The following is a 26,675-nucleotide window of genomic DNA, read 5'->3' as shown; positions in this document are numbered from 1 at the left end:
AGACACTAGACCTCAAAGATTAACTACTATATAGACTCATTTAATGCTGGGTACAAAGGAGGTCCAATAATACATTGTTTGAGGGTAAGTAACAAGCAATATCGTCCCCTGTTCTTTTTGGTAAAGGAGGTTTTGAGGGTGCTAAGAGCACAGAACTACAAAGCAGGTCGGTCTTTCTGAGGTTATGTTAAATGCTTTTACCCAATAGAAGGGAATATTTGGAACAGGACGATCGCAGAATTAAGAGACTGTTTAAGGACAAAATACCATTCTCATTAACTGGGTATAGGATGAAGCAGACAGTAATTATTCAGGAACTATGAAAAAGTTATAGCTCAACAGGTGGAGAAAAATCAGTCATTCCCTAAGTACTGCTTATAAGCATTTGAATTCTGTAACAAATCTCAGCACTCTATATGATGCTTTTCTTTGACTACTGCTCCAAATTGTTTACCAGAGGGTAGTTAAAATGGTTTAAAAATGTTTCTCTGAGATTTTCTCAGATACCTAAATGTTTCCAAACACCATGAAAAAAGAAAGCATATGCTATTCTTCTTTATTCCTGCTTTACCTGTCTGAAGATTACTTAATTTGGGGGGATGCAAAACAGACACCAGCTTTCCCACATTAGCAACTATTTATGTGCAGTTGTGTGCTTAGGAGCAACTAAGAAGATTCTTTATAGAGTTGTTTGCCCACCTCCCTTCCCCACAAAAAATTAAAGGTGTAACAAACATTTATGGCATGAATAAAAAATTAACAGACCTAAACTTTACTGCAGTGGGTTGAATAGTTGCCCCAAAAGATACATCCAAGTCCTAACCCTAGGCACCAGTGATTGTGACTTTATTAGGATAGGGTCTTTGCAGAAGTAATTAAGGATCTCGAGGGGAGATCAGCCTGCACTTAGGAAGGGCACTAAATCCAATGATGACTGACTGTCCTTACAGAAGCCAGGAAAGGAGAAGACACAAACAGAGGAAAGAAGGCCATGGAAAGACAGAGGCAGATATTGGAGTTAGGCTCTCACAAGCCAAGCAACTCCTAGGGTTGCGAGCAGCAACATAAGATGAATAGAATGGATTCTTTCTCAGAGGGTCTGTTTTTTAAAACCAGCCAGTCAGTGGTAATTTGTTAAAGCAACCCAAGGACACGAATATGTCTTCTAAATAACCAGTGGAGGTTATTAATATTAATGCCTCTCCATGTACTTTGGTAAAGCCCTTTATCTTAACTGGCACGTGCAACAAAAGACTTTCAAAAAGCTTTAAACACAACGAGAAAAAGGTAGCATTAATGACATAATTTCAAGGCCTGTGTGACTTACATTCGAAGATGACCATCCAGTTGGGTACAGCACAGGAAAATTATCCGATGTCAAGTTGGGGAATGAAATTGATAGCTTAAATTCTGGCATTGGAAAATGTCCACTTTTTCTAATCTGTAAACAAAGAAATGCAATCTTTTTTTTTCTCTTTCAAGAGCATCCAACTTATTTGGATTTAAGTTCTTAATTGATGTATTCAACTGTATAATATTTTAAATGCCAAAATGAATGCAGACAGTTCATGGCACTGCATAAAAAACTGGTGCAATTAAACCAGAAAAAACAAAATTGACATTTAGTGGCTGTTAGGTCATATTCATCAGCTCTGCCATGTTGTTCGTTCATCCCCACTCCCAAAACAGGACTGAGACGAATGGAAAATCAAAATAGAAAACTGTTCTTCCTCATCATGCGTTTGAATATTTATCTTGCCCTCATCCTTTCCAACCTTATCTGTCTTTTTGGAGCTAGAAGGAAAGTAGAACAATTTACCTGACCCACTAGGAAAAGGTGAGCATACTTTTGTTTGCCTTAATTGGGTTTACCATAATTACCCGAACTCAAGTCATCTCTAACCCTGGCCAGCTGGAATCTGCCACCAGTGTACACACCAACCAGATACCCACCTGCTTCCTTCACAATCCTATCCCCAGCTAGAGTTACTGTGTCACAAACTGCTGCTGATCCTAATCGCAATCCCAGTCTCTTTTTATCCAAGTACCTTGTATTCTCATTGAATAACATGTGATGCCTCCAACAGGGAGTGTAGGTTTTAGGGAAGGGAAGTTGGGTACAATGTAGGGGAAGCCAAACTCATTACCCAGAAGTCCTTGACTGCTTAAAATGGTGCAAAATTGAAGTGGGGAAAACTGGGTGCTGTGTTCCAACCTTCCCACCACTCAAACATGTTTTCCAAACTCCAAGTCTTCTCCACAGCTGGCCGGGATTACTCCAAGAAGGCAGAGTTCCTTAAGTGAATAGGGAGTTCCCTGATCTACACAGACAGATGCCAGAATATTCAACTGACTTATCTAACTGGAACTTTTAGACTAAGCCCTGTGCAAATATGGAGCAATTTTCTGTGATAGTCAAAGATTAAAGAGTGTCTCTTAATCCAGATTCTGGAGATTCCTGACAAGATGTGCCTCGCCTATTGGCAGTGCTCTTTGACCCTTTTATTGTAATATGCATTGGGCTTGCCTGGCATGACCTCCCAGTCTAATGCCATCTGTTTCCTGATAGCACGAAATCATATATTCAGTAAATATCATTTATTTTTTCTGATAAAAAAATGTGCCTGGTAGAAACATTGGAAAATATCCAAAACAAAAAGAAAATAAAAATTTCCTGCAATTACACTACCTGGGTAACATTTTTGTGTATAAGTTACTTGTCTTTATTATTTGTGTATGTTTGTATTTTATAAAGTTTGCAGCATATAATATACAAAATATTGTACCTTGGTGGTAAAATTTATTATAATATGGCATTTTCCCATAAGCTTTTACGTTCCTTGAGATTATGACTTTTAATAGCTACTCACTGGCAACCACAATGTTAATTATTGACCATGCTCCAGGAACATGTGCTAAGCTTCTCATTTGCATTAATTGCTGACTTCAGCCTTTAACAACCCCAATAGGTAATTCTATTATTATTCCCTTTGTATATATGAGGAAACAAAGAACAAGAATAAAGATCTTAAAGTTTGAAGGGCTAGTAAATAACAGGATTAGGGTTTCCTGCTCAAAATATGCCCACTGAACTATTATAATCAGCTGTCTCCCCACTGAATAAACATATGATTATTTGGGCAATTTCTTCTTGTTAGGCTTTTAGATTGTGCTTAGGTTTTTAATTTTTAAACGATTACAAATAACATTTTTATGAATAGCCCTGAGTATAATAAGTCTTTGAATCACCAATAATTACCTAGGGTAAATTCCTACGTAAAGTTACTGGGTCTCACCTTAACAACGCTCATTAATTTTATTCTATTACTCCAATTTTAAAATTTATCTCGGTGATATCAGAGGCACAAAATTTTAAGATAAGGAATATAGGCATTTATATTAACATCATTTAAAATAGTTTAAGAGTACCTGTTTCATGTTTGGACAATAATAAGAGAAAATATATGAAGATCCTCAACATTCAAAGTCCTTTTTCTCTTCCTCCCTCCTTGCCCCCCCTTTCCTTCCTTCCCTTTCCCTCTCCCTCCCTTCTTTCTTTAACTTGCTTGCTGAATTATCTTACTCAGGAAAAGCAAGTGAAACTAGAGAAATGTAGTAGCTTTGAATTAAAAAAATTCATCCCAGAGTGAGTGGCATTCATGCTAATTTCCAGGAACAATCAATTTCTGAAATATTCATAACTGTAAAAAATACTTTAATGAGTCATATTGAAAAAAATAACGCAAATCAAATCTACAGCCTTATGGATAGTATCTCTGATAATATAGTTCATTTTTCTAAGAAGGCATTTTAATTAATTGCACTAATGAGGCAGATAGAAACTTAGGTCTTGATAATTTCTTCAGGGTATCATCATCAACAATTTAAACAAAATTATTTTAAAATAATGGAATTACAAAGAAAAATATGCTGGAAATTATTTGCAAAATAATTACAAAAAATGATTAAATGTTGAAAGGACAGTTTCTACATGCCTCTTAATACTGCTGTCTAACATAAATTTCTAAGTAATTCTTTTAGAATCCTAATTTGGAGGTAATTTCTTACCAAGTAATGTATGTTAATTTCATTTCCAAAGTCTTCAGTAGAATTAATAACTTCAGGGACCGTCTCATTGGCTGCAATCGAAATATGGTATTCGCTTGCTGAGCTTAAAAGGAATAAATTGAAAAGAAGAATTGAAAATTCTTCATTTTTATTAAAAGAAAATGAAACACAATAAAGTTTAACTTTTATTTGACTACATTCTCTTTTTCTTACTCACACCATGTGAGATCCCACAAAAATTACTTATAGAAATTTCAAATTGGGAGAAATTCTACCCTGAAACCTAAGAATAAAATCTTTAAGGAGGGCGGGCCGCGGTGGCTCAGCGGGCAAAGTGCTTGCCTGCTATGCCGGAGGACCTCGGTTCGATTCCCGGCCCCAGCCCATGTAACAAAAACGGAGAAACAGAATACAATAAAACAAGAAAATGTTTAAAGATGTTTCCCTTTCTTCCTTCCTTCCTTCCTTCTATCCTTCCTTCCTTCTCTCTGTCAAAAAAAAAAAAAAAAAAAAAAAAATCTTTAAGGAGAAGGGTTATATGATTTAGTTCAATAATTATTGATGCTTATTTGGCTCTTAAAGGTTAAAATACATGTAATTTTTAAAAATGAAAATGCCATCGCTATCATGTGAAATTTCCATGAATTAACTTTAAAAACTTGATATTCTTAGTGGTGCTGACTTTTAAATAGATTAAACAATTGTTTTTGCATTTTAATAATTGATGAAATGTATCTATATTTTCCACTGTTAAACCTGAAAATTTAATCTTCACCATACAACTTTTCATGTTCTATGGATGAACTTGCTAGAATGAAACATAACTAAATTTTAAGCAGCACTTCAGTTAAGAAAAGACAAAGACATTTAGAAATGTTTGCCAAATTTGATATTAAGTAAACGGAAAATTCCTTGTACCACGAGAAATGGATACAACAAAATAGGAAGCAGTCAACAGAGTTTAGATGTATAAGCTAGGATATATAGGCAAAATCTATCTGCATATTCTTTACTTCCCTCCTTTTTTGTGGTCTGTCATTGGTGAAGAGTAAATGCCATAGAAAATAAATTAATAAGACTTTTATGCAAGCTTCCACTGCTTCTTATCCTTTTTATATAAGGTATATATAACAAAAGCTTGGATTCCTGCTTAAGCAAGGGGATTTACTGAGGGAAAGTTGGCCCGTGTGATTGACTGAACAGATAAGAAGTCTGTAGGAGAAAGGAGGGTTTATGATTAGCTAAGGGAAAAAAATAGCTCTTGTCAAAGAGAAATGATTTAGTTTTATGTGTTCAAAATGGGCAGACTAATCAGAACCCATATGATGAGGATAATGGCCAAGAAACATGCTGGTGATCTCACTAACTCTAACCACTGATGCCTTTTGTGAAAGACTTTTGGATCTTCAGTGTATTTAGGAGGTAAGACTGGCCTACAAATTCATTAGCACTTCACATCTTGGATTACTTAGCACAATGGCTCTCAAACTTTAGGGTTCCTACAAATCATCGGCTCAACACTGATTTCTGAGCCCCAAGTCCAGAGTCTCTGCTTTAGTAGTTCTGGGGTGAGGCCTGAGAATTTGCCTCTCTAACAGGTTCCCAGATGCTGCTAAAGCTCTAGGCCACAGATCAGATTTTGAGAAGCACTGGGTTAGCAGAAAGGCATCAGCCCAAAGTCCAGTATCCTCCTACCTGTAAAACTGCAGTCCAACTTCGTATTTGACTGGGATAGAAACGTTTACTTCATTATCAAAAAGGGTTTCAGGAGGTTCTTCGCTGTCACTAGAAAATAACCAACACATTCATGACAAATTATCCTATTGACTATTTAGAGACTACTTATTTCTAAGAATTGAAATGAGAAACCTGTCTTGGCAATTAAATATAAGCAAAAAAAAAAAAAAGAGTAGAATTCCTGAGTTTTCACTCATGGTAGGGAGAAGGAAGAGTCAGAGATGGGTATTGTTGAAAGCTTCCAAATTGATTCTGACAGGCAGTTAGGTTGAGAACCACAGTTCAGAGGTTTGCGAACTTCTGCAATGCTAAGCTAAGAATCCCTGGGGCAACTGATAAAATATGCAGAGTGTCGGGCTTCTCTCCTATTTTTTATTTATTTTTATTATTTTTTGGGGGGTGCATGGTCTGGGAATCGAAGCCAGGTCTCCTGCATGGAAGGCGAGCATTCTACCACTGACCCACCCATGCACCTGGGCCTCTCTCCTAGAAGAAAGTGAATTCAGCAACTCCCAGTTGGGACACAGGAATTTGAGGTTTTAATGCAAATCACCAGATGATTCTTATTTAGTTATTACCAGTGAGAACCTTGACAGAGGCTAGGCTAAGGTCACACAGCTAAGAGTGAATCTGAAATCTTTTGCTTTCTCATTCACTATTCTTTCTACACTATGTCCTTGATGTTCATGTTACTTGTTAAGCACTTATTTATTCCCTTGATTTTAGTTATCATTTCAATTTTATACTATGTACATACATAAATGCATGTATCCACACACATACACATTCACATAACTAATATTGCCCTGTATTTAAAAGACATGTACAAAATGATACAGTGATTGTGAATACTAGTTCTGGGGCCAAACAGCAGGAAATTTAATCTCTCCGTGCTTTAGTTTCTTCATGTATAAAATGAGAATTTTATGATTAAATGAATGATAAATGTTAAATGCTTAAAACTGTGCTTGGGACATAGGAAATAAGTGTTAGCTGTCAATATGATCACCACTCTTTCCCCTGAGTCTAAGACCAAGTGCCTAGCACACTGCCTCACAGGATGAACGATGAGATCCTTTTACTGACTCTGCAAAAGTCTAAAGGGGCTTGGTATGAGCAAGAGGAGTGAAAGCAGCATCTTGCCTTGGGTTATAGGTATTTGTGGGACTGGTAGAAATGGCCCCCTTCTTTCCCACCCATCCCACACTACAACCAATTAATCTTCCTAAGCACAGCTCTGTACACACCTCTCAAAAACTTTCTGGTTCCTCATGGCCTGTTCAATTAAGGAAAAATATCTCGTTTTGACATTCAGTACCTTCCATAACATGGTAGGATGCACCCTCCCTGTTTACCTCCTTGTAATATCTGTGTATTTCAGCTAAGTTAACTAATTTCCCCAAATAGATCCTTTACTGGTGTAAATTTGAGTTTTTCTCTCATGCTGTGTATGAGGAATGTTCAGTCCAGCCCTATCCATCAACCTCTCAATTTTTGAAATGTTATTTATCCTTTAAGGTGCTTCTCAATTATAATCTACTTGATAAAGCGTTCTTGAGTTCTCATTGCCAAACAGATATAATTTCAGCCTCCATTAAGTCTCTCTGACACAGGGTTTATCTTTCTCTAAAGGGTTTCTTTTCTTTACCCTTTATTGCGGTTTATATATTAGACTCAACCTTTGCTATAATATTAACCTTATAATATTAAATTATATATTTTCTACAGTGATTAATTCAATATCTCATCTATAGTAGATGTCAATAAATAGTCAATGAGTTGAACTGAATTAGGCATATAGAATTTATCCATTCATCCATCCATTCCTTTTTTATCTATATTTTTTCACTCTATATAAATTTAATGCTTAGTTTGTGCCAGTGACTGTGCTAATTACTGGGAGAGAAGAGGCCTGGGACACAGCTTGATTTCAGGAGCTTATATCTCATGGGCTAATTACTCTTAGAAGAAAGTTAAGCCTCTATTTCTATTTCCTTACTGAAAATAAGGAAATATTATTTCCTTATAAATCCTTGCTGATTTAGTCTATGTGTTCTACAATATCTTTCAGAAGATTTGAGTGATTTGGACAAAACTTACTAAGTTATAAAAGGATATCATGAAACTTTAAGTCCATATGAAGATTCAGTTAACTGTAATGCAGTCAGAAAAAAATTTTAGATCAGCAGAGCCTGTGAAATTTTGAATAAATTTCAATGCAACTTGACAAATTTGATGTGTGATTACACCATATGCTACAACTCGTAGAACCATTGATTTAATCCATTTAGGTGTATTATTTCTCTTAAATAAAAATATCTTTATTTTCTCTTTACTCATGAGGGCATTTCTGTGAAGCACAGTGGGTTATTGCCTTCCACTTCTACATGGCCCCACAGAAGCTATAAGAAGCTGCCGGTGAGTATAAAAAGCAAAATACTCTAAATACATGAAGGAAATTATATATATATCTACATACACACACAAATCTACTGATACACACATATAAACCAACCTTGTTGCACTTAAATGAATGATCACATTTTCCATGAGATAAGATGCATTAAACTGAAATAATATTTTGAAAGTTATCTAAGAAATAAAAATACATATCATTAGTAACATGATAAAGGAAACATTTACATTGATTAAAATATTTGATTTACATAAATATTACACAATATTTCACAAATTGTGAAATTAAAAACTATAATTTTATAAAATAAATCCCCGTCACATCTCAAAATAGAGTAGAATAAGATATGGTGTACATGTGCTTTTGAACACATACATGCAATATCTTTGCACATTTATTTGGAAGCTCTTCATAGAAATGATATTAATATGAATTATTTATACTAATCATAACTCTCCTTAACTCAACAGTGAATATCATACTGAAAAGTAAATGTCAATGAAAATGAACGAAAATTCATTTTTTTCCCCATTAAGTGGGGTAATTATTCTTTGCTTTGATGGAAACCAATTTTGTATTGGAGGTTTTGGCCAGGGCAATAAGATGAGAAAAGGAAATTAAAAGGCATCCATATTAGAAAGGATGCCTTTATTTGCAGATGACATGAATTTGTATACAGAATATCCTAAGAAATCCACTAAAAACTATTAGAACTAATAAATGATTTCTGTAAGGTTGCAGGGTACAAGATCAAAATATTAAATTAAATTTTATTTTATACATTTTATAGCAATAAAGAATCTGAAAGTGAATTGAAGGAAACAATTCCATTTACAAAACACCAAAAAAGAATAAAGTACAGTTGATTCTTGTTATTCGCAGTAGTTATAACACCACCTGATCAACACATAATTATGTCTTACGGTGTTTCTGTTTAAAGACACCTTAATTACTGTATAATGTTGATTATTAAGTGTGAATGCACAGCCAGCAGCAGTGTAAGTCAAGCCCAAACTAAGATTATCTAACACATATATTTCTCCTTAAGGCACATCATAGCCATCTCGCAGTTAAGAACACTAGACAGCAGTTCAGCATTAAAAACTTGGGGCCAAGGTAAAATGCTCACCTTCCATGCGGAAGACCCAGGTTTGATTTCTGGACCATGCACTTCCCCCTCCCCCCGCAAAAAACCTTGGGGCCACCAACAAGAAGCACAAAAATGCAAAATATATATATATATACTGCAAAAAGGGCACTTGTTTCTAGTAAGAGACTGGGATAAAAAGGCAGAGTATTGCCTTGTTTGACCTTAGTTGGGAACATGCACATTTGACAGCTCAGATTTTTTTGTATTCTGTTCATATACATGAATGACCACAGATATGCTGCAAGTTTTGCCTTGGGGGTTACAAATAAGTTTTAGCAAGTAGGAAAATTTTTGAATACAGAATCTGTGAATAATGAGTACAGACTGCACATTTAGCAAAAAAAGGGACATAATTTGCACTCTGAAAACCACAATATATTGTTGAAAATAATTAAATGAGATTTAAGTAAATAGTGAGACATCCAGCAGTCATGGATCAGAAGACTAACTATTGTTAAGATGACAATATTCACTAAATTGACCTACAGTTCCAAGCAAATCCATATCAAAATACCAGCTAGCTTTAGTGCAGAAATGGAAAAGTTGATTCCAAAATTCATATGGAAATACAAGGGACCAAGAATAGCCATTATACAATATTCTGGGTTCCTTGAATTTCCATAAGGATTTTGAAAAAGCAGAACAAAGTTGGAGGGCTTACATTTCCTGACTTGAAAACTTAATAAAAAGGTATAGTAATGACAGTGTTGTACTGGTATAAGAATACATATGCAAATCAAAGAAATGTAATTGAGAAACTAGAAATAAACTCACATTTACAGTAGATTAATTTTCAATGAGAGTGACAAGACAACTAAATGGAGAAAGAATAGTCTTTTCAACAAATTGCACTGGGGCAATGGATAGCCACACACAGAGAATATTCTTGGATCCTTTTTTTACACTGTACACTAAAAAGTACATCAAAACATACTATAGGATCAGTATATATGATCTTCCAGGAAGATGGCCGAAAGGAGTAGCTCGAGCTTAGCCCTGCTCCACGGAAAAGTTAGAGAAGGGACAGGAGGGAGACGAAGGTGGTGATTCGGGAGTGCGGCTGACCTGGGAGAGCCTTCTGCACCACATGTGGCAGCCCTGGTTGCAGAGGCTGAGGAACTGAGAGGTAGAAAGCTGGAGTCTGGTGTGCAGGCATGGAGCCACGAAGCCCGCAAGAGTGCATGAACAGGAGCTGGGGACTAGGAAGTAAGATAGGCCGAGTTCCTTGGGCGCACTACCCTCACCAGCACAGCCCTGTGACTGGTGACTCACCCCATACCCCATGCACATGAATCCCCTCACCCACTCCCATTCCCAGCACTCCAGGCGCTCCCACCCCACCAGTAACTGCTCCACACCCCACCTCAAGTGCAGCCCTCTAAATGAGAGTGACAAGACAACTAAATGGAGAAAGAACAGTCTTTTCAACAAATTGCCTGCATAAAGGTTGCGGACAGTAACCTCCATACCTAAGCTACTCTAGTCTACCCACCCCTGCCGCCCATAGTGTCTCACAGCCTCACTCTGTCCCACCTGAGCTCTGCATCCATTTACAACACTCCCAGGCCTATGCATGTGCACAAGCCCCCAATCATGTCATTCAGCTCAAAATGACACTGCACTTTTTCAGCAGTACTAAAACTGCACATGCACATGGCCCTCAGTCTCACTTCCCAGCTCTGAGAAAGTACTGACCTGGGCAGCCGGGTTACATCTGCCTCCAATCCAGGAAGGCATAATACTGACTTGCTGCCACAGCTCTATGCATGTGCACAAAGTGCCCATGCTTTAGACCACTGCACACCAGGGTTATGCCCCCCCAGACTGGTGCACCCTCACAGCTACATCCTCCCTGGCCGCTGGGTACCCACGTTCATAAGCATCAGAGTAACATCCCCAACTTGCGTCTATACCTGCCCTGAAAAAATCAATGCATTGAATGTCCTACTCTGTGCCCTGCTCCCTCTTGTACAACCATCCGCAAACGCAAAGCCTTAGACTACTGAAAGAAATCAACTCCCAAAGTCAATCAATCAAGATATTTACATGCCACAAAGACAACAGAAGATCACTGAGCATATCACAATGCAGAAAGATATAGCCCTGCCAAATGACCAAATTAAAACACCAGCGGAGAGACAGACATTGGAACAACTAGTCAAAGATAGTCATACAACTCTACTTAATAAAATAAGTGGGATAGCAAATGACACAAAGGAGATCAAGAAGACTGTAGAAGAGCATAAAGAGGAATGTGAAAGAATCAATAGAAAAATAGCAGATGTTACAGAAATTAAAGACTCTGTTGACCAAATAAAAAACATACTAGAGGCACACAACATCAGATTTGAAGAGAGAGAAGAAAGAATAAGTGACACAGAGTACAGGATAACTGACTTCGAAGACTCAAAACAGCAAACGGCAGAAAAGATGGAAAAAACTGAATGGGAATTAAGGGAAATGATAGGCAAAATGATAGACAAAAGAGCATAAATATAAGAGTTATTGGTGTCCCACAAGGAAAAGAGAGGAGTAAAGGGCTAGGAAAAGTAGTTGAGAATATAATGGGGGAAAATTTCCTAACTCTTATAAAGGACAAGTCAAAGAAGCCCAAAGAACTCCAAACAGGATAAATCCAAATAGGCTTTCCCCAAGGCACATACTAATCAGTCCGTCAAATGTTGAAGAAAAGCAGAAAATCATGAAAGCGGCAAGAGAAAAACGATCTACTACATACAAGGGAAATAAAATAAGACAGAGTTCAGACTATCCAACTAGCACCCAGGAGTTGAGAATGCAGTATATGATATATTCAAGATCTTGAAAGAGAAAGACTTCCAGCTAAGAATTCTGTACCTAGCCAAACCGTGCTTCAAAATTGAGGGAGAGATTAAAGCTTTTACAGACAAAGAAGTCCTGAAAGAATTTGTCAACAGTAGGCCGGCCCTACAAGAAATACTAAAATGAGTTCTGTCAGCTGAAAAGAAAAGACAGGAGAGGCAGGTCTGGAGGAAGGCACAGAATTGAAAAGTGCCACTAAGGGTAATTTAAAGAATACAAAGAGAAAGAGGGAAAAGAATACATAGCTCTGAAAAATAAAATAAAAAAGATAAGATGGTAGATTCAAGAAATGCCTTTTCAGTAAAAACTTTGAATGTTAATGGACTAAACTTCCCAATTAAAAGATACAGATTGGCACAACGGTTTTAGAAACATAATCCAGCTATATGCTGCTTACAAGAGACTCATCTTAGACACAAAGAAACAAATAGATTGAAAGTGAAAGGATGGAAAAAGATTTTCCACACAAGTTGTAACCAAAAGAAAGCAGGAGTAGCTATACTAATATCAGACAAAATAGACTTTAAATGTAAAGACATCATAAGAGACAAAGAAAGACACTGTATACTAATTTAAGGGTCAATTCACCAAGAAGATATAACAATCATAAATGTTTACGCTCCAATCAAGGAACTCTAAAGTAAATAGACATTGGCAAAACTGAAAAGAGCGACAGCTGTTTCAACAATAATAGTAGGAAACTTCAATATACCACTCTCCTTTATAGGTAGAATAACAACACAGAACATCAACTAGGAAATAGATAAGTTAAATAACTTGATAAATGAATTAGGCTTAATAGACATATATACGTCATTGCACCCCAAAGCACAAGGTTGTACATTCTTCTCTAGGGTTCATGGAACATTCTTCAGGATAGATCATATGCTGGGGCACAAAACAGGTCTTTATAAATTTAAAAATACTAAAGTTATTCAAAGCACCTTCTCTGATCACAATGCGCTAAAGCTGGATCTCAATAACCACCAGAAAAACAAGAGCATTCACAAATATATGGAGATTAAATAACACACTCTTAAACAACCAGTGGGTCAAAGAAGAAATTGCTAGAGAAATCAGCAGCTATCTGCAGATGAATGAAAAAGAGAATACAACTTATCAGAACTTATGGGGTGCAGCAAAGGCTGTGCTGAGAGGGAAATTTATTGTCCTAAATAAATGCCTATATTAAAACACAAGAAAGAGCAAAAATTGAGTACTTGACAGCAAACCTGGAGGAACTTGAGAAAAAACAGCAAACTAACCCCAAAGCAAAATAGAAGAAGAGAAATTACAAAGATTAAAGCAGAGATAAATGAATGGGAGAACAATAGAAAGAATCAATAAAACCAAAAGTTGGTTCTTTGAGAAATCAACAAAATTGATGGGCCACTAGCAAGACTGACAAAGAGAAAAAAGGGTGAGGATGCAAATAAACAAAATCAGAAATGAGAAGGGGTGTGTTACCACAGACCCTGAAGAAAGAAAATAAATCATAAGAGGAAATTATAAACAACTATACACTAACAAACTAGACAACTTAGATGAAATGGACAGATTCCTGGAGACACACAAATAAGTTACACTGACTCAGGAAGCAATAGAAGATCTCAACAAACCAATCACAAGTAAAGAGATTTAATCAGTCATCAAAAATCTTCCTACAGGGTGGCAACAGTTGTTCAGTGGTAGAGTTTTGCCTGCCATGCTTGAGACCCAGGTTCGGTTTCTGGTGCCTGCCCATGTGAAAAAAAAAAAAATCTTTCTACAAAGAAAAGCCTAGGGTCAGATGGCTTCACAGGGGAGTTTTATCAAACATTCCAGAAAGAACTAACACCAAACCTGCTCAAACTTTTCCAAAAAATTGAGGAAAAAGGAACTCTACTTAATTCCTTTTATGAAACTAATATCATTTTAATACCAAAACCAGGTAAAGATGCTATAAGAAAGGAAAACTACAGGTCAATCTCCCTAATGAACATAGATGCAAAAATTCCCAATAACATATTAGCAAATCGAATCCAACAGCACATTAAGAGAATTAGACATCATGATCAAGTGGGGTTCATACAAAGAATGCAAAGATGGTTCAACACAAGAAAATCAGTTAATGTAATACAGCATATTAACAAATTGAAAGGGAAAATTTACATGATCATCTCGATTGATGCTGAAAAAGCATTTGACAAAATTCAGCATCCTTTTCTGATAAAAACACTCTAAATCGAAGGTAACTACCTCAATATGATAAAGGGAATATATGAAAAACTGATAGCCAGCATTGTACTCACTGGAGAGAGACTGAAAGCTTTCCCCCTAAGGTCAGGTACAAGACAAGGACGCCCACTGTCACCACTATTATTCAACATTGTGCTAGAAGTTCTAGCTAGAGCAATCAGGCAGGACAAAGAAATAAAATGCATCCAAATTGGAAAGGAAGAAGTAAAACTCTCATTATATGCAGACGATATGATACTATACCTGGAAGATCCTGAGAAATCTACAGCAAAGTTACTTGAGGTAATAAACAAATTCAGCAAGGTGGTGGGATATAAAATTAATGTGCAAAAATCAGTAACATTTCTATACAAGCAAGATACAATGAGTCAGTTAAGGAAAAAATTCCATTCAAAACAGCAACTAAAAGAATCAAATACTTAGGAATGAACTTAACTAGGGATGTAAAGGACTTGCACATAGGAAACTACATAGCATTGCTAAAAGAAATCAAAGGAGAACTAAATAGGTGGAAAGACATTCCCTGCTCATGGATAGGAAGGCTAAATATAGTAAAGAGGTCGATCTTCCCCAAATTGATCTACAGATTTACCACAGTACCAATCAAAATTCCAAAAACCTACTTTGCAGATTTAGAAAAGCTAACTACAAAATTCATCTGGAAGGAAAAGAGACCCTGAATAGCTAAAGGCACACTAAAAAAGAAGAACGAAATGGGGGGATTAACACTCCCTGACTTTAAAATCTATTGTAAAGCCACAGCGATAAAAACAGCATGGTACTGGCACAAAGACAGATGCACTGACCAGTGGAATAGAACTGAGAGCGCACAAATAGACCACCAAATCTATGGTCAACTGATTTATGACAAGGCCCCCAAATCCTCTGAACTGGGACAAAACAGTCTTTTAAATAATTGGGCATGGATGAACTGGGTATCAATAGCCAAGAGAACTAAAGAGAACCCCTATCTTATACCCTACACAAAAATTAACTCAAAGTGGATCAAACACCTAAATATAAGAACTATCACCATAAAGCTTCTAAAAGAAAACGTAGGAAAACACCTTCAAGGCCTAGTAATAGGAGGTGGCTTCCTAAACTTTATACCCAAATAACAAGCAACAAAAGAAAAAATAGACAAATGAGGGAACTCCTCAAAATCAAAAGACTTTGTCAAAAAGGTGAAAAGGCAGCCAACTCAATGGGACAAAATATTTGGAAATCATATATTGGGCAAAGGTTTGATTTCCTGTATATACAAATAAATCATATAACTCAACAACAAAAGAACAAACAACCAATTATAAAATGGACTAAAGAAGTGAATAGGCATTTTTCTGAGGAGCAGATACAGACAGCTGAAAAGCACATGAAAGAGACCTTAATTTTCATTGGCCATAAGGGAAATGCAGATCAAGACTACAATGAGATGCCACCTCACACCTATAAGAATGGCTGCTGTTAAACCAACAGAGAACTATAAATGTTGAAGAGGATGTAGAGGACCTGGGACACTTATGCACTGCTGGTGGGAGTGTATAATGGTGAAGCTACCGACTGTTTGGCGGTTCCTTAGGAAGCTAAATATTGAGTTGCCCTATGACCCAGCAGGAGCACTACTTGGTATATACCCAAAAGAGCTGAAGGCAACGACACAAACAGACATTTGCAGACCGATGTTCATATAAGCATTATTCATAATCGTCAAAAGATGGAATCAAACCAAATGTCCATCAACAGATGAGTGGATCAACAAAATGTGGCATATACATATGATGGAATATTATGCAGCAGTAAGAGAACATGATAAGATGGATGAGCCTTGAGGACATAATGCTGAGTGAAATCAGCCAGACACAAAAGGATAGATACTGTATGTTTCCCCTTTTATGACCAGCATAAAGGTATAATCAGAGGTTTATAATACAGAATATAGGGGATTCAGAGATACATAGAAGCTAGAGATGGGTGAACCGTTAGCTAATGAGGTTGAACTCCAATGTAAAGGCATATAAGAAGTGAAGGTGATTCTCTAGTGGGTCTAGAAGTAATATTACCATATTGAAGATGAACAAGATTGAAACAGGTTGTATAGACTTATGTGTCTCACTGATTCACACTAGAAATATGAATTAGTTCTAGTAAGAATTACTTAAAATATATGACTTTTGTAAAAAGATCTATGAACACAGCTTAAAAGGAAACCATCAGCACTACCACAACAACAGGAGAGACAAATAATGGGGTGAGGGACAAGAGTTAAGAGGAGGTTTAGATTTCCTATTTGGTGAGGGTGTGTTTATTGGTTTTCCTTCTCTTGGGAACAAAGAAACGATCTAAAATTGAGAATGTTGATGGACTGTGGACTTTGGGCCTTCTACATGACACATGATGAATGCAGGTGGCTGAAGGATGCACTAATGGAGAAGTAGATTGGCTAACAATGGTGTATACTTATGAACGAAGGTTGTGCTTCTACGAAAAGGAACAAAGCCGTGAGGCATGCAACGATGTGAATGAACATGTGGGACATTTGGTGAGACAAAAGAACCCAGGAACAAAAGAATAACAATGGTATGGTCACCTTTAGAAAATGCTTATAAGACAACGGGGGCCTAGATTGTAAGCTTTTAGAGCAGACACATAAAGTCCAGAGTGGTGATTATCTTATCTGGATTCTGAGAGGCTGTTATATATACATAACCTGATATTTAGAGATAAGAACGAAGCTGAATAGGTTGGGGTTAAAGTAATTGAAAACATAGGGGTAAGGAAGATAGTATCTATATTGTAGAATCACACATACTCTTTGAGACCAATGGAAGAAAGGTTTATTTTGTCTGGAACTGAAATTTTCTGAAGTGCATAATCTAATTCAACCTATCTGTATAGCTCATTTGAACAATTGAAACACATGGAGCACGGAATAAGAAAGAGGTCCTCTAATCCTGTGTAGAATATTGTAATGCCTGGAAACATCCTAGAGTATATTAAGCAGATAGTCAAAAAGTATTGGCAAAGTCCCTTGAGGGAGGGGAGAAAGAATATGGAACTATTAAACCTTATTATCAGGGAATCTCCTGATACTGTATCAAATTTTAAGGATACCCATATTAATAGGCCATGCCCTCAATCATGAGACTTACTCTTGTGAATTTTATATAGGTAGCTGAGTTTAGCCTACCTATAGGCATGCCTAAGAGTTACTTCTGGAGGACCTCTGTTGTTGCTCAGATGTGGCCTCAGTCTCTCTAAGCCCAACTCTGCAAGTGAAATCGCTGCCCACCCCTCCTCCATGGGACATGACATCTAGGGGTGAAAGTCTTCCTGGCGACATGGGAGATGCCTCCCAGGGATGAATCTAGACCTGGCACCGTGGGATCAACAATTCTATCCTGACCAAAAGGGGGAAAAGAAGTGTAATTAATAAAGTATCAGTGGAAGAGAGAGTACAAATAGAGTCAGGAGGCTACTCCGGAAGTTGCTCTTATACAAGCTTCGGGTAGACCTGGCTACTTATTATAACCTGCCAACCCCAACCAGGACCATTCCAGCCAATCCTAAGGAACACCTAGGGCAATATATAAGATTCCACAAGGGTTCCTACACTAGAATAACTTTCTAGAAACCTACAACCTCCAGATGGGCCCCTGGTCCAGATAAGACCTGAAACCTAGCCCAGTCTCTCCAGAATATCAGATAGCTCCACCTCTCTACCCCATATTAGTGACAGACCCTTCCAATATAAAAAATATAGAATTTCCATAGCCCATACAACCCTAAAGAGAGGTGTAGAAAGGTCAAAGGTGATGGAAGTGCTATACATAGAAGACAGGATTTAAAAAATGAATATGAATGCTGAATTTTAAATTGATATCTCTTTTAGTGTCCAATATTTTAGAGCAGCTAGAAGTAAAAACCTAAAATTGTGAAACTGTGACTCATGTTAAAGTCTGAAATATGTTCTACAACTAATTGTGGTGCTGTGCTATGAAGTTTATAGTTTTTTTGTATATATGTTATTTTTCAAAAAAAAGATAGAAAAAAAGTCGATTGTGATGCTAAAAATATATTTAAGCCCTCTAGCCTCCTATATTCTGGAACAGCTAGAAGAAAAAAGTTGAGAGGAATATATGGTAGCCCATGGCAAACTCTGGGATCTGTCCTGTAACCACTTGTTGGAGAGTGCTTTGAAAACTATTGCTTTTTTATTTATTTGCTTTGTACATCTGTTATACTATGCAATAAATAAAGTAAAAAAAAAGAATCTACTCCATGTAAAAACAAAACATTCTGTAGGCCTAAATGTAAGGGCTAAAATATAAAATTTAGAAGAAAACACAGGAGTAAATCCTCATGACCTTGGCTTAGGTAAAGCCTTCTTAGAAATGACACCAAAAGCAAAACTGACAAAAGAAAAAGTAGATAAGTTGGACTTTATCAAAATTAAAAAACACATAGTACTTCAAAATGTAACATTAAAGAACTGAAAATGAGAGAAAATATTTGCAAATTGTATATCTGCTAAGGGTTTGAATATAGACTTTATAAAGAACTCTTAATTCTCCATAATAAAAAAAATACTCAATAATGGGCAAAAGCTCTGAACAGATATTTCTCCAAAGAAGGCATTAGGGAATTGTAAATGAAAAGCACAATATAACATGTTATACCAACTAGGAGGGCTATCAACAAGATAGGCAATACAACGTGGATAATTTGAAATCTTCTTAAATTGTTAGTGGAAATGCAAAATGGTACAACCAATTTGGAAAACATTTTGGCAGTTCCCCTAAACTTTACATATAAAGTTACCATAAGACCAGAATTCCATTCCTAGGTTTGTACTCAAGAGAACAGAAAACATGTTAACACTGAAACGTGTACACAATGTTTCTTAGAGCAGTATTATTCATAGTAGACAAAAGAAAAGCAGTATTATTCATAGTAGACAAAAAGTGAAAGCAACTCCAAATCTACCAATCAACCAATGGATAAACAAATTGTATTATGGCTAAGCAATGAAATATTATATGGAAATAAAAAGGAATGAAGTATTGATAAATGCCACATCACAGATAAACCTTGAAAACATTATGCTAAGTGAAAGAATGAAAGAAACCAATCACAAAAAAACACATATTGCATGATTCTACTTACACGAAATGCCCAGAATAGGCAAATCTATACAGACAGAAGATAGAGTAGTGGTTTCTAGGACTGGAGAGAAATATGGAGTGATTGCTAATAGTATGAAGTTTCTTTATGGAGTGATAAAAATGTTCCAAAATTGACTGTAGCAGTTTTATAATTCCAGGAATATACTGAGAACCGTTGGATTGTACACTTTAAATGAGTAAATTTTACGGTGCGTGAATTATAACTCAATGGAACTGTTAACAAAAAATGGGAGAGAGAGAGAAAGAGACAAGTGGGGGGGGTGGAAAGGAGAAGTTCTGTACAAATTTCTAAATCAATCTGAAAGAGTCTTTTTTCCTACAGTCCAGAAGAGCTTACTACATAGGAGACTTCCATACTAGAATTTCCCAGTTCCAAAAATTCTTAATTTTTGTTTTGGTATTTGAGTTTGACTAAACAAGTTATTGGCTTTTGACCCCAGCCTGTCAAAAATTTGAATTCAACCTTTTCATTTACATTCATCCACATCACTTTAAAGTACCATTTGGAAGCTTTATATATTTGGCTTGGGCATTTTATTTTTCATCTCTATATCACAATAACTATTTTGATTAATCTGCTCACCACTTCTCCTCTTCTCAGGAAAGGATATCCAATTTTACATGTGATATTATGATTGGATTCACAACTGTCTTTTTGGATAGCCTAGGAGGCAAAGTAGAAAGAATTAGAGCAGACATACACACAGGCAGACTACTTAAGTTTGGTTTCCTAAAATTTTCCTAGCTGTGCCTTGGTCCTGCCAAGATGAGTTTTTAAGTTTAGGTGGAAGATTCACAGCGTCCTGGGATCAACTGACCCACAATCCATGGAAATCCAAAAATATCCCGTAGATTAAAGAGGATCGAAGGAAAAAGCACATCACATTCTCCTACCTAATTCTTCACTTGTAAAGCTGGAGAACTAACAGTGTCTCCCTCACAGGGTGACTGCAGGGGCTGGATGAAATCATACACATATCCCAACTGCATCAGAGAAGCACCCAGGGAATGCTGGTCCCTGGACGAGTTTAGCACATTTGAGTAAGAGCATGGGCTCCGAGCTGGGGTCACCAGGCATTTTATCCTGACTCCACCACTTTTACCTTGTCAAGATTCCTGATTTCTCTGGGCCTGATTTTGTCAGATGGGATTAGTTATATTCTATTTCATCAAACTTAAGATGCCACTGGATATGAGATCCATCATTATCTTATATATCAATGAGGAAGGGAAAACTGCTGCCAGTTAAACATACCATCAAGGGTAAAATAATTGCAAAGGTGTTAAATGTGAAGAAAAAACAGGTTTATGTTACAGTCTCTGCAGTACTGAAGTACAGCAATATCTCCTTATTAATGAATTAATGAGAATTAAAAAAGGAAAGTCCTTGGAACATTGCCTGGCACATAATAAAATTCAAGACAGGGTAGCTATCATTATTATTAAGTTGTTATTGTTAAGAGAAGGAGAAGAGAGGCACTATTGGTTTTATAGTGCCATTAGGTCAGGTGAAAGGGGATGCAGGCAAAACTTTCTAATAAAGTCACCTCTCCAGAGAAAAAAAATCATTGGTAACATTTTCCCAATATGACTTTGCACACTGACATTTATAATTAACATTCTTAACTGCATCTAAATGTATGATAGTTATATATGATATGTTTTCAAGGTACCCTTAATGGTCACATCCCTAAGTGAAATCCTAATAAGTGGAGAAATATATCAGTGAAAATTTGAATTTATAGTAATCAGAAAAAAGATTTTAAATATTACGTATAATAAATGCATTAATTTTTAATATGAATCAGATATATTATTAATTCATAAAAATATATACAATGTTTTAGCTCAGGGGATTTCATTGGGAAATTAGGATAAAAGTGAAGTTTAAACTTGGAAACGCTAATGATCCCCGATATAGCATCTCAAGCAGATATCTGCTGTTACCAAATATCAAAAAGCCTATGCTATGAATAAATGAGACACAGTGATTTAATAAGAATCTCTTGCCAATGTAAGCACTTTGCATAAAAAGAAGGAAATGGTTTCATGAAATTTCTGCATGTTGTTTAACACTTCTCATTCTCTCTCTCTGCCCCTCTGTTAACTGTTCTGGCTTTGATTGCCATGTTTATTTTTCCTTGACTCAGCCTCATTTTCAGCTATTTAGGGACTCTGTGAAACATACAGTTTTGATACATCACTGATCTTTCCCTCACATCGAATCCAAGGAGATGCATACATCACCAAAGAAATAAACTGCAACAAAAGCTTAAAGGAAAGCTTGGTACTTTCAACCTTAGTGAAAACTAACTATGGGCAAAGTCAGAGATCAGCATAGCAATTAATTCCAAAGTCAGAAAAGTAGGCTCAGTAAATTAGCATTACAAGAATAAATGAGTGAACAACAACAAGTTTACCTCAATTCCTGAAAAAATTAGATTTGGAGAATAGTGCACTATTGTTCTGGTGTTATAGGCACTATCCTTTTTATTTTTGACGGTTAGGCTAACATTGAACTTATCATTGTGGGACTTGATGATAAGCAGACTCTTTTCTGTTGTGGATACATCCAGGGCAAGGTCCGAGATACATTTTTCCTTGTTTCCACAGTCTTTGGCAAAGGGAATCTGAAATGGTCACAGAAAAGTACTTTACAAAATTCTGCTTAGCATTATTGAAAATTACCTATTAATTTGTGTAACAGAAATCACATGTTGCCAAAACAAGCTAAGCAGTCCATAAAGAGGATAGATTTCACAGTAGAAATCCTAAAGGATTTTCTATTTATTCCTATAATTTATAGGGGGAAAGAATAAACTTTTACTTTGGGATATAAATTCTTTTAATTCTTTAAAAAAAGGAGAGTTTTCACAGATGTTTTTAACTGGCTTTAGTTAGCCAGGGCAGAACAGCTTCAAAAAAATCAAAGTGTGCTAAATTTAAACCTAAATCTATCAGGTAACACCTGGCACTCAAGTCAATTATGAAATTTTCTTTTAAAAAGAGTCAGATACTTAAGTGTGCAATGGAGATCAGCTGAGAGGGCAGAAAATGGTTGAGCCACATACCTGGGAGTTTTCGTTGTCTGCACCGCTTCATTCCATCCCATGTCCACTATCCAAACTAAGAACTGTCTGTTCCAGCTCTCTTCCAAATATCTCTCAAATCCTTTCCCATCTCCATTCCCATCTCTACCTCTCTAACCCATCTCCTCAGTTCCTCCCTGAACTAAAGCCACAGCCTCCTAATTCATCTCCCACATCCACTTCTGCTTCCCTTCGATCATTTTCCACCAGGCAGGTGAAGTCATCCTTAAAAAACACAAATCAGGTCCTGTCATGGAACCAACTAAAAATCCTCAAAAGCATTCCACTGCTGCACACGACTGTCTGCAATTCCTACCGCGGCCCAACGTCTTGAGTGATTTGGTCCCTGCCTGTGCCTCCAGCCTCAGCTCCCATCACCTTCCCCCCTTGCTCTTTACTTCAGCCCAACTGCTGAATTTAATTTAGGTTCATCCAGTTTATGCTCTCTAATGCCTTAGGACCTCCAGAGATACTTGCGCCTCCTCCCGAAACACTACTCTTCCTACGTCTTTAAATAGGATGAAAATCAGGTCTTCACTTACATGTCACAACCTCAGGGTGGGGGCTCCTTGACTTCCCAGCCCAGACAGAACTTCCCTAGAGCTCTGACATTCTCCTCCACAGCATCCGCTCTAACTGTTACTATAAAATACTTGTTTCCCAGGCTAAACTTGGTAGACAGGTCCAATTTCTGTTATGCATAGGACACTCAGTGAGCACTTTTGGAAGGAAGAAAGGGCTGGCGGAAGATGGGGGTATGGAAATCACTGATTGCCCAGCCTTAACATTTCCTCCACTGGTGACTCACTCATGAACCCCCTCTTCTACTCCTCACCCACTCTTTCTCAAGGGTGGAGCAGTGGCTTGGTCTGTAAATCTGGAAGCAGGGGCTGGGCAAACTCAACCCAGATCTCTCCTCTGCAGTGTGTCCACAGGAACCATACATCCTGCCCTGTTCCTCCGTGCTACAAGTTTTACAAGGCGGCCCCTGGAGGCCTGGAATGATCAGTGCTGTAGTGACCTCGTTGCGTCCCTGCGGGCTCAGTCCAGGGTTCAGGCTGAGGACACTCCTTACTGCCACAAGCCTCGACTCTATCTGTGCCCAGCACCCTTGCTTTATTAGTAATTGGGGTGGGGGTGGGCAGTTCAATCTCCAGTGGGACAACTCTTAGGTCTTTCTTTCAGTTGAACCTGAATTCAGCCAAGGAAAAAAATAGGTGTCATTTCCTTAAACTCTAATAAGAGGAAGATAGAAGAATTGGGAGAAAGTATAGAAGACTCTCACTTCTTTTTAAAAATACGTAACTGGTTTGGGGTTTTGCACATGTTTTGCGTGTGTGTGCATGTTGATGTGCATCAGGATTTTTCCCAATAGAGTCCCAAATAACCATTCTGAATTTTTAAAAAATTTGACTTACATATTCATGCACTGAGTTTGGTAAAGCATCATCGAGAATGGGCCCACTTTCCGGATCAGTAAGATTAAAGTCCAAGGTTATCCTCACAGAGTCTCGAAAGTCGTGCTTGTCCTGGAGGTTGAGACATAAAGTATGTTGTTGGCATCATATTTTTTGCCTGTTCGGACTTGTTATGGATGCCTGCTGGGCCTGTGGGTCAGGCGTGCTGGAGGAATCTTGTGCACTAATCTGGCATCTCCCCTTATCAGGTTTCGCCTCGCTGCAGAGGGGACTGATATTCTACTTTGACAAAGGACACAGCTGGAATGCAGAGGCTTCAGGTGATGACCAGTCGTCTCTCCTGCAGCTGCCCGGGGGGGCGTGCTGGAGTGATGGGGGATGCTGTACCTTGCCATGTCAGGGTACACACTCCGAGCTGTTTGCATGACGTTACTATTTCTCTGGAGACCTCAAGCTAAAAAGTCCCAATGGAATACATCTAGGAAAGTCTGTCAACTCAAGATGGACAAACATTACTGAAATTGAATTGCATTTCATTAACATAATTAATTCATGAATGTAATTATAGCTACAGATGTAAGGATTTTATCATATAATATGACCATAATGTAAATAAAATGAATATGATTAAAATTGTTAATATTATAATCCCATGGAGTGGCCAGAATGATGAGCTTTATATACTTTATTGCTAATTATTTCAACACTCCTCCAAGGTGAATAACTTCAGTGTTTTAAAGATGAAAAACTAAGCTCCTTCACTAAAGTTACTCAGGACGGGGAAATTGGATAATAACCTGAGCCTGGCTGACTCCAGAATAAAAATTAAAGGTATCCATTATAATCCACAAGAGTTTTGGACATTGTTAAACCAGTTTATTCCTTTCAACACTAGTATATAGACACAGTTAGTACTGATTTGTGGACAAATAGAAATTGTAGTTTATATATATAGTAGGTTGGAGGTGGTGCCATATTTGGTTTTATGCTCTTTCAAATTTTATATGAGTTCTAACTCCTAAATGTTCAGTTCCATTGATCTAAATAGGAGGGACAACTCTAGTTTTATTTTTCAGATCATAGATTGATCTTACAGTGGACAGAATAAGTTTATTTCGATATGTATATCATGGAGAATATTGACAAGAAAATCAGGGAAGGGAATAAATATGTGTGCACAGAGCTGCACATTTTCTGCCACTTTCCTGCCTCTAACTATAATTTTCAAATTATAGAATAACAATTCATTAAGAATATAAAATTTATATTCATTAAGAATATTAAAAAAGAAAAGAAAAATAAGCCAGAGGTGAGAAAAACAAACCACGTCCTACGGAACCCAAGGCCATGGTCAAGTCTTTAAATTTCAATCTCAGTTACTAAAATCAATGTTATCTCATTGTCTCCATTTTTTTTTTAATAAGTACCATGTACATTTTAAGAAAATCATTATAATATAATGGAAGAAAGCTCCTCCTCTTAGTTGACAGCCTTCCACATATACAGAGTGTCACAACAAAACATTTAAAATGTAGTTCATCAGGCAAACCTAGTTTACCAGCCATCTCTAGAAGTTAATGAGTTATTTTCCAAGGCTCACTGACTCATTAAAATTGTAAGAAAATGAAGCAGCGCAAAGTTTATTGAGGGCAGTAGACTTTATTTTCTTCTTTAGTATAAAGTCAAAGAGCAGGATACACAGTTGAGTGGACAAAAAGAGGTTTCAGAAAGCAAACGGTCCAGCTGTCTGTCTTCAAAGCAGTGAACTACTTATCACCCATATTTCACAGATGAGGCCCACAAAAGGGAAAGCATGTTTTCAAGCCAAAAGAATAAATGATTTGTTTCCCGGAACATGCAATCCTCCCCCCCCAAAATAAATAAATGAATACACCCAGGTCCCAGCTAGTGCACCATGCTTTTTACTATTCCACAATATGTGGTTGTCCAATAAACACACTGAGGGAAGACTAAAGTTATTTTTAGGAAATGTCTTTGTGAATGAGAAAATCAGGTCTGCGATTTTTTGAGGAAAGTGAACACATAAAATAAAGTTTATTTTATGATGTGCACTTTGGAATAAAACAGTGAGAATATGATTGCCTTGAAATAAGACATTAATGATTTATTATCGACTTGGAATATGGCAGCTATAATATATGATTTACTTGCCAACATGTAGAAGGAGTGCTTAGTGCATTCCGATTCTCGAACTGTGATGTTTCTTTGCATCCTTCTCTCTTGGGTTCCAGAGAAAAAGCTTCGTGATATCTGTCTTAGTGAATCTAGTATGACACGATACTGCAAATCTGTACGATTGAAAAAAAAGAATAAGGAATAAATGACAGGAATATTTATTTGGGGTTGATTTTCATATGGTCCAGGTCATTAAATTAGCAATATAGAAAACTTCTTCAGGAGTCAATCAAAAAAATGTTCCAGTCTGCATACCTACATCATGGTAGGGCAATGATATTTGCAGTCATGAGGAAAAGCTTGAAGCACTTTATAGAACTGCTTTCTGAGTCCAGTATA

General features: G+C 37.0%; 1 protein-coding gene across 1 annotated transcript in view; it reads right to left on the bottom strand.

Moving 5' to 3' along the window:
• Nucleotides 1-26,675, bottom strand: part of ITGA1 (integrin subunit alpha 1) — a 185,111-nt gene that overhangs the window by 16,968 nt on the left and 141,468 nt on the right. The window contains exons 17-24 of the mRNA XM_077117125.1: nucleotides 26,313-26,449; nucleotides 24,141-24,251; nucleotides 22,054-22,263; nucleotides 20,217-20,297; nucleotides 8,321-8,397; nucleotides 5,764-5,853; nucleotides 4,069-4,171; nucleotides 1,328-1,441 (exon numbers count right to left, since the gene is read on the bottom strand). Of these exons, the coding sequence (XP_076973240.1) occupies nucleotides 1,328-1,441; nucleotides 4,069-4,171; nucleotides 5,764-5,853; nucleotides 8,321-8,397; nucleotides 20,217-20,297; nucleotides 22,054-22,263; nucleotides 24,141-24,251; nucleotides 26,313-26,449 (923 nt within the window). The remainder of the gene's footprint in view (nucleotides 1-1,327; nucleotides 1,442-4,068; nucleotides 4,172-5,763; nucleotides 5,854-8,320; nucleotides 8,398-20,216; nucleotides 20,298-22,053; nucleotides 22,264-24,140; nucleotides 24,252-26,312; nucleotides 26,450-26,675) is intronic.

The sequence above is a fragment of the Tamandua tetradactyla genome, chromosome 9 (assembly GCF_023851605.1).
Source record: "Tamandua tetradactyla isolate mTamTet1 chromosome 9, mTamTet1.pri, whole genome shotgun sequence".
Lineage (NCBI taxonomy): Eukaryota > Metazoa > Chordata > Mammalia > Pilosa > Myrmecophagidae > Tamandua > Tamandua tetradactyla.
Note: the sequence above shows the minus strand (reverse complement) of the source record. Positions and strands in the feature narration are given on the sequence as shown.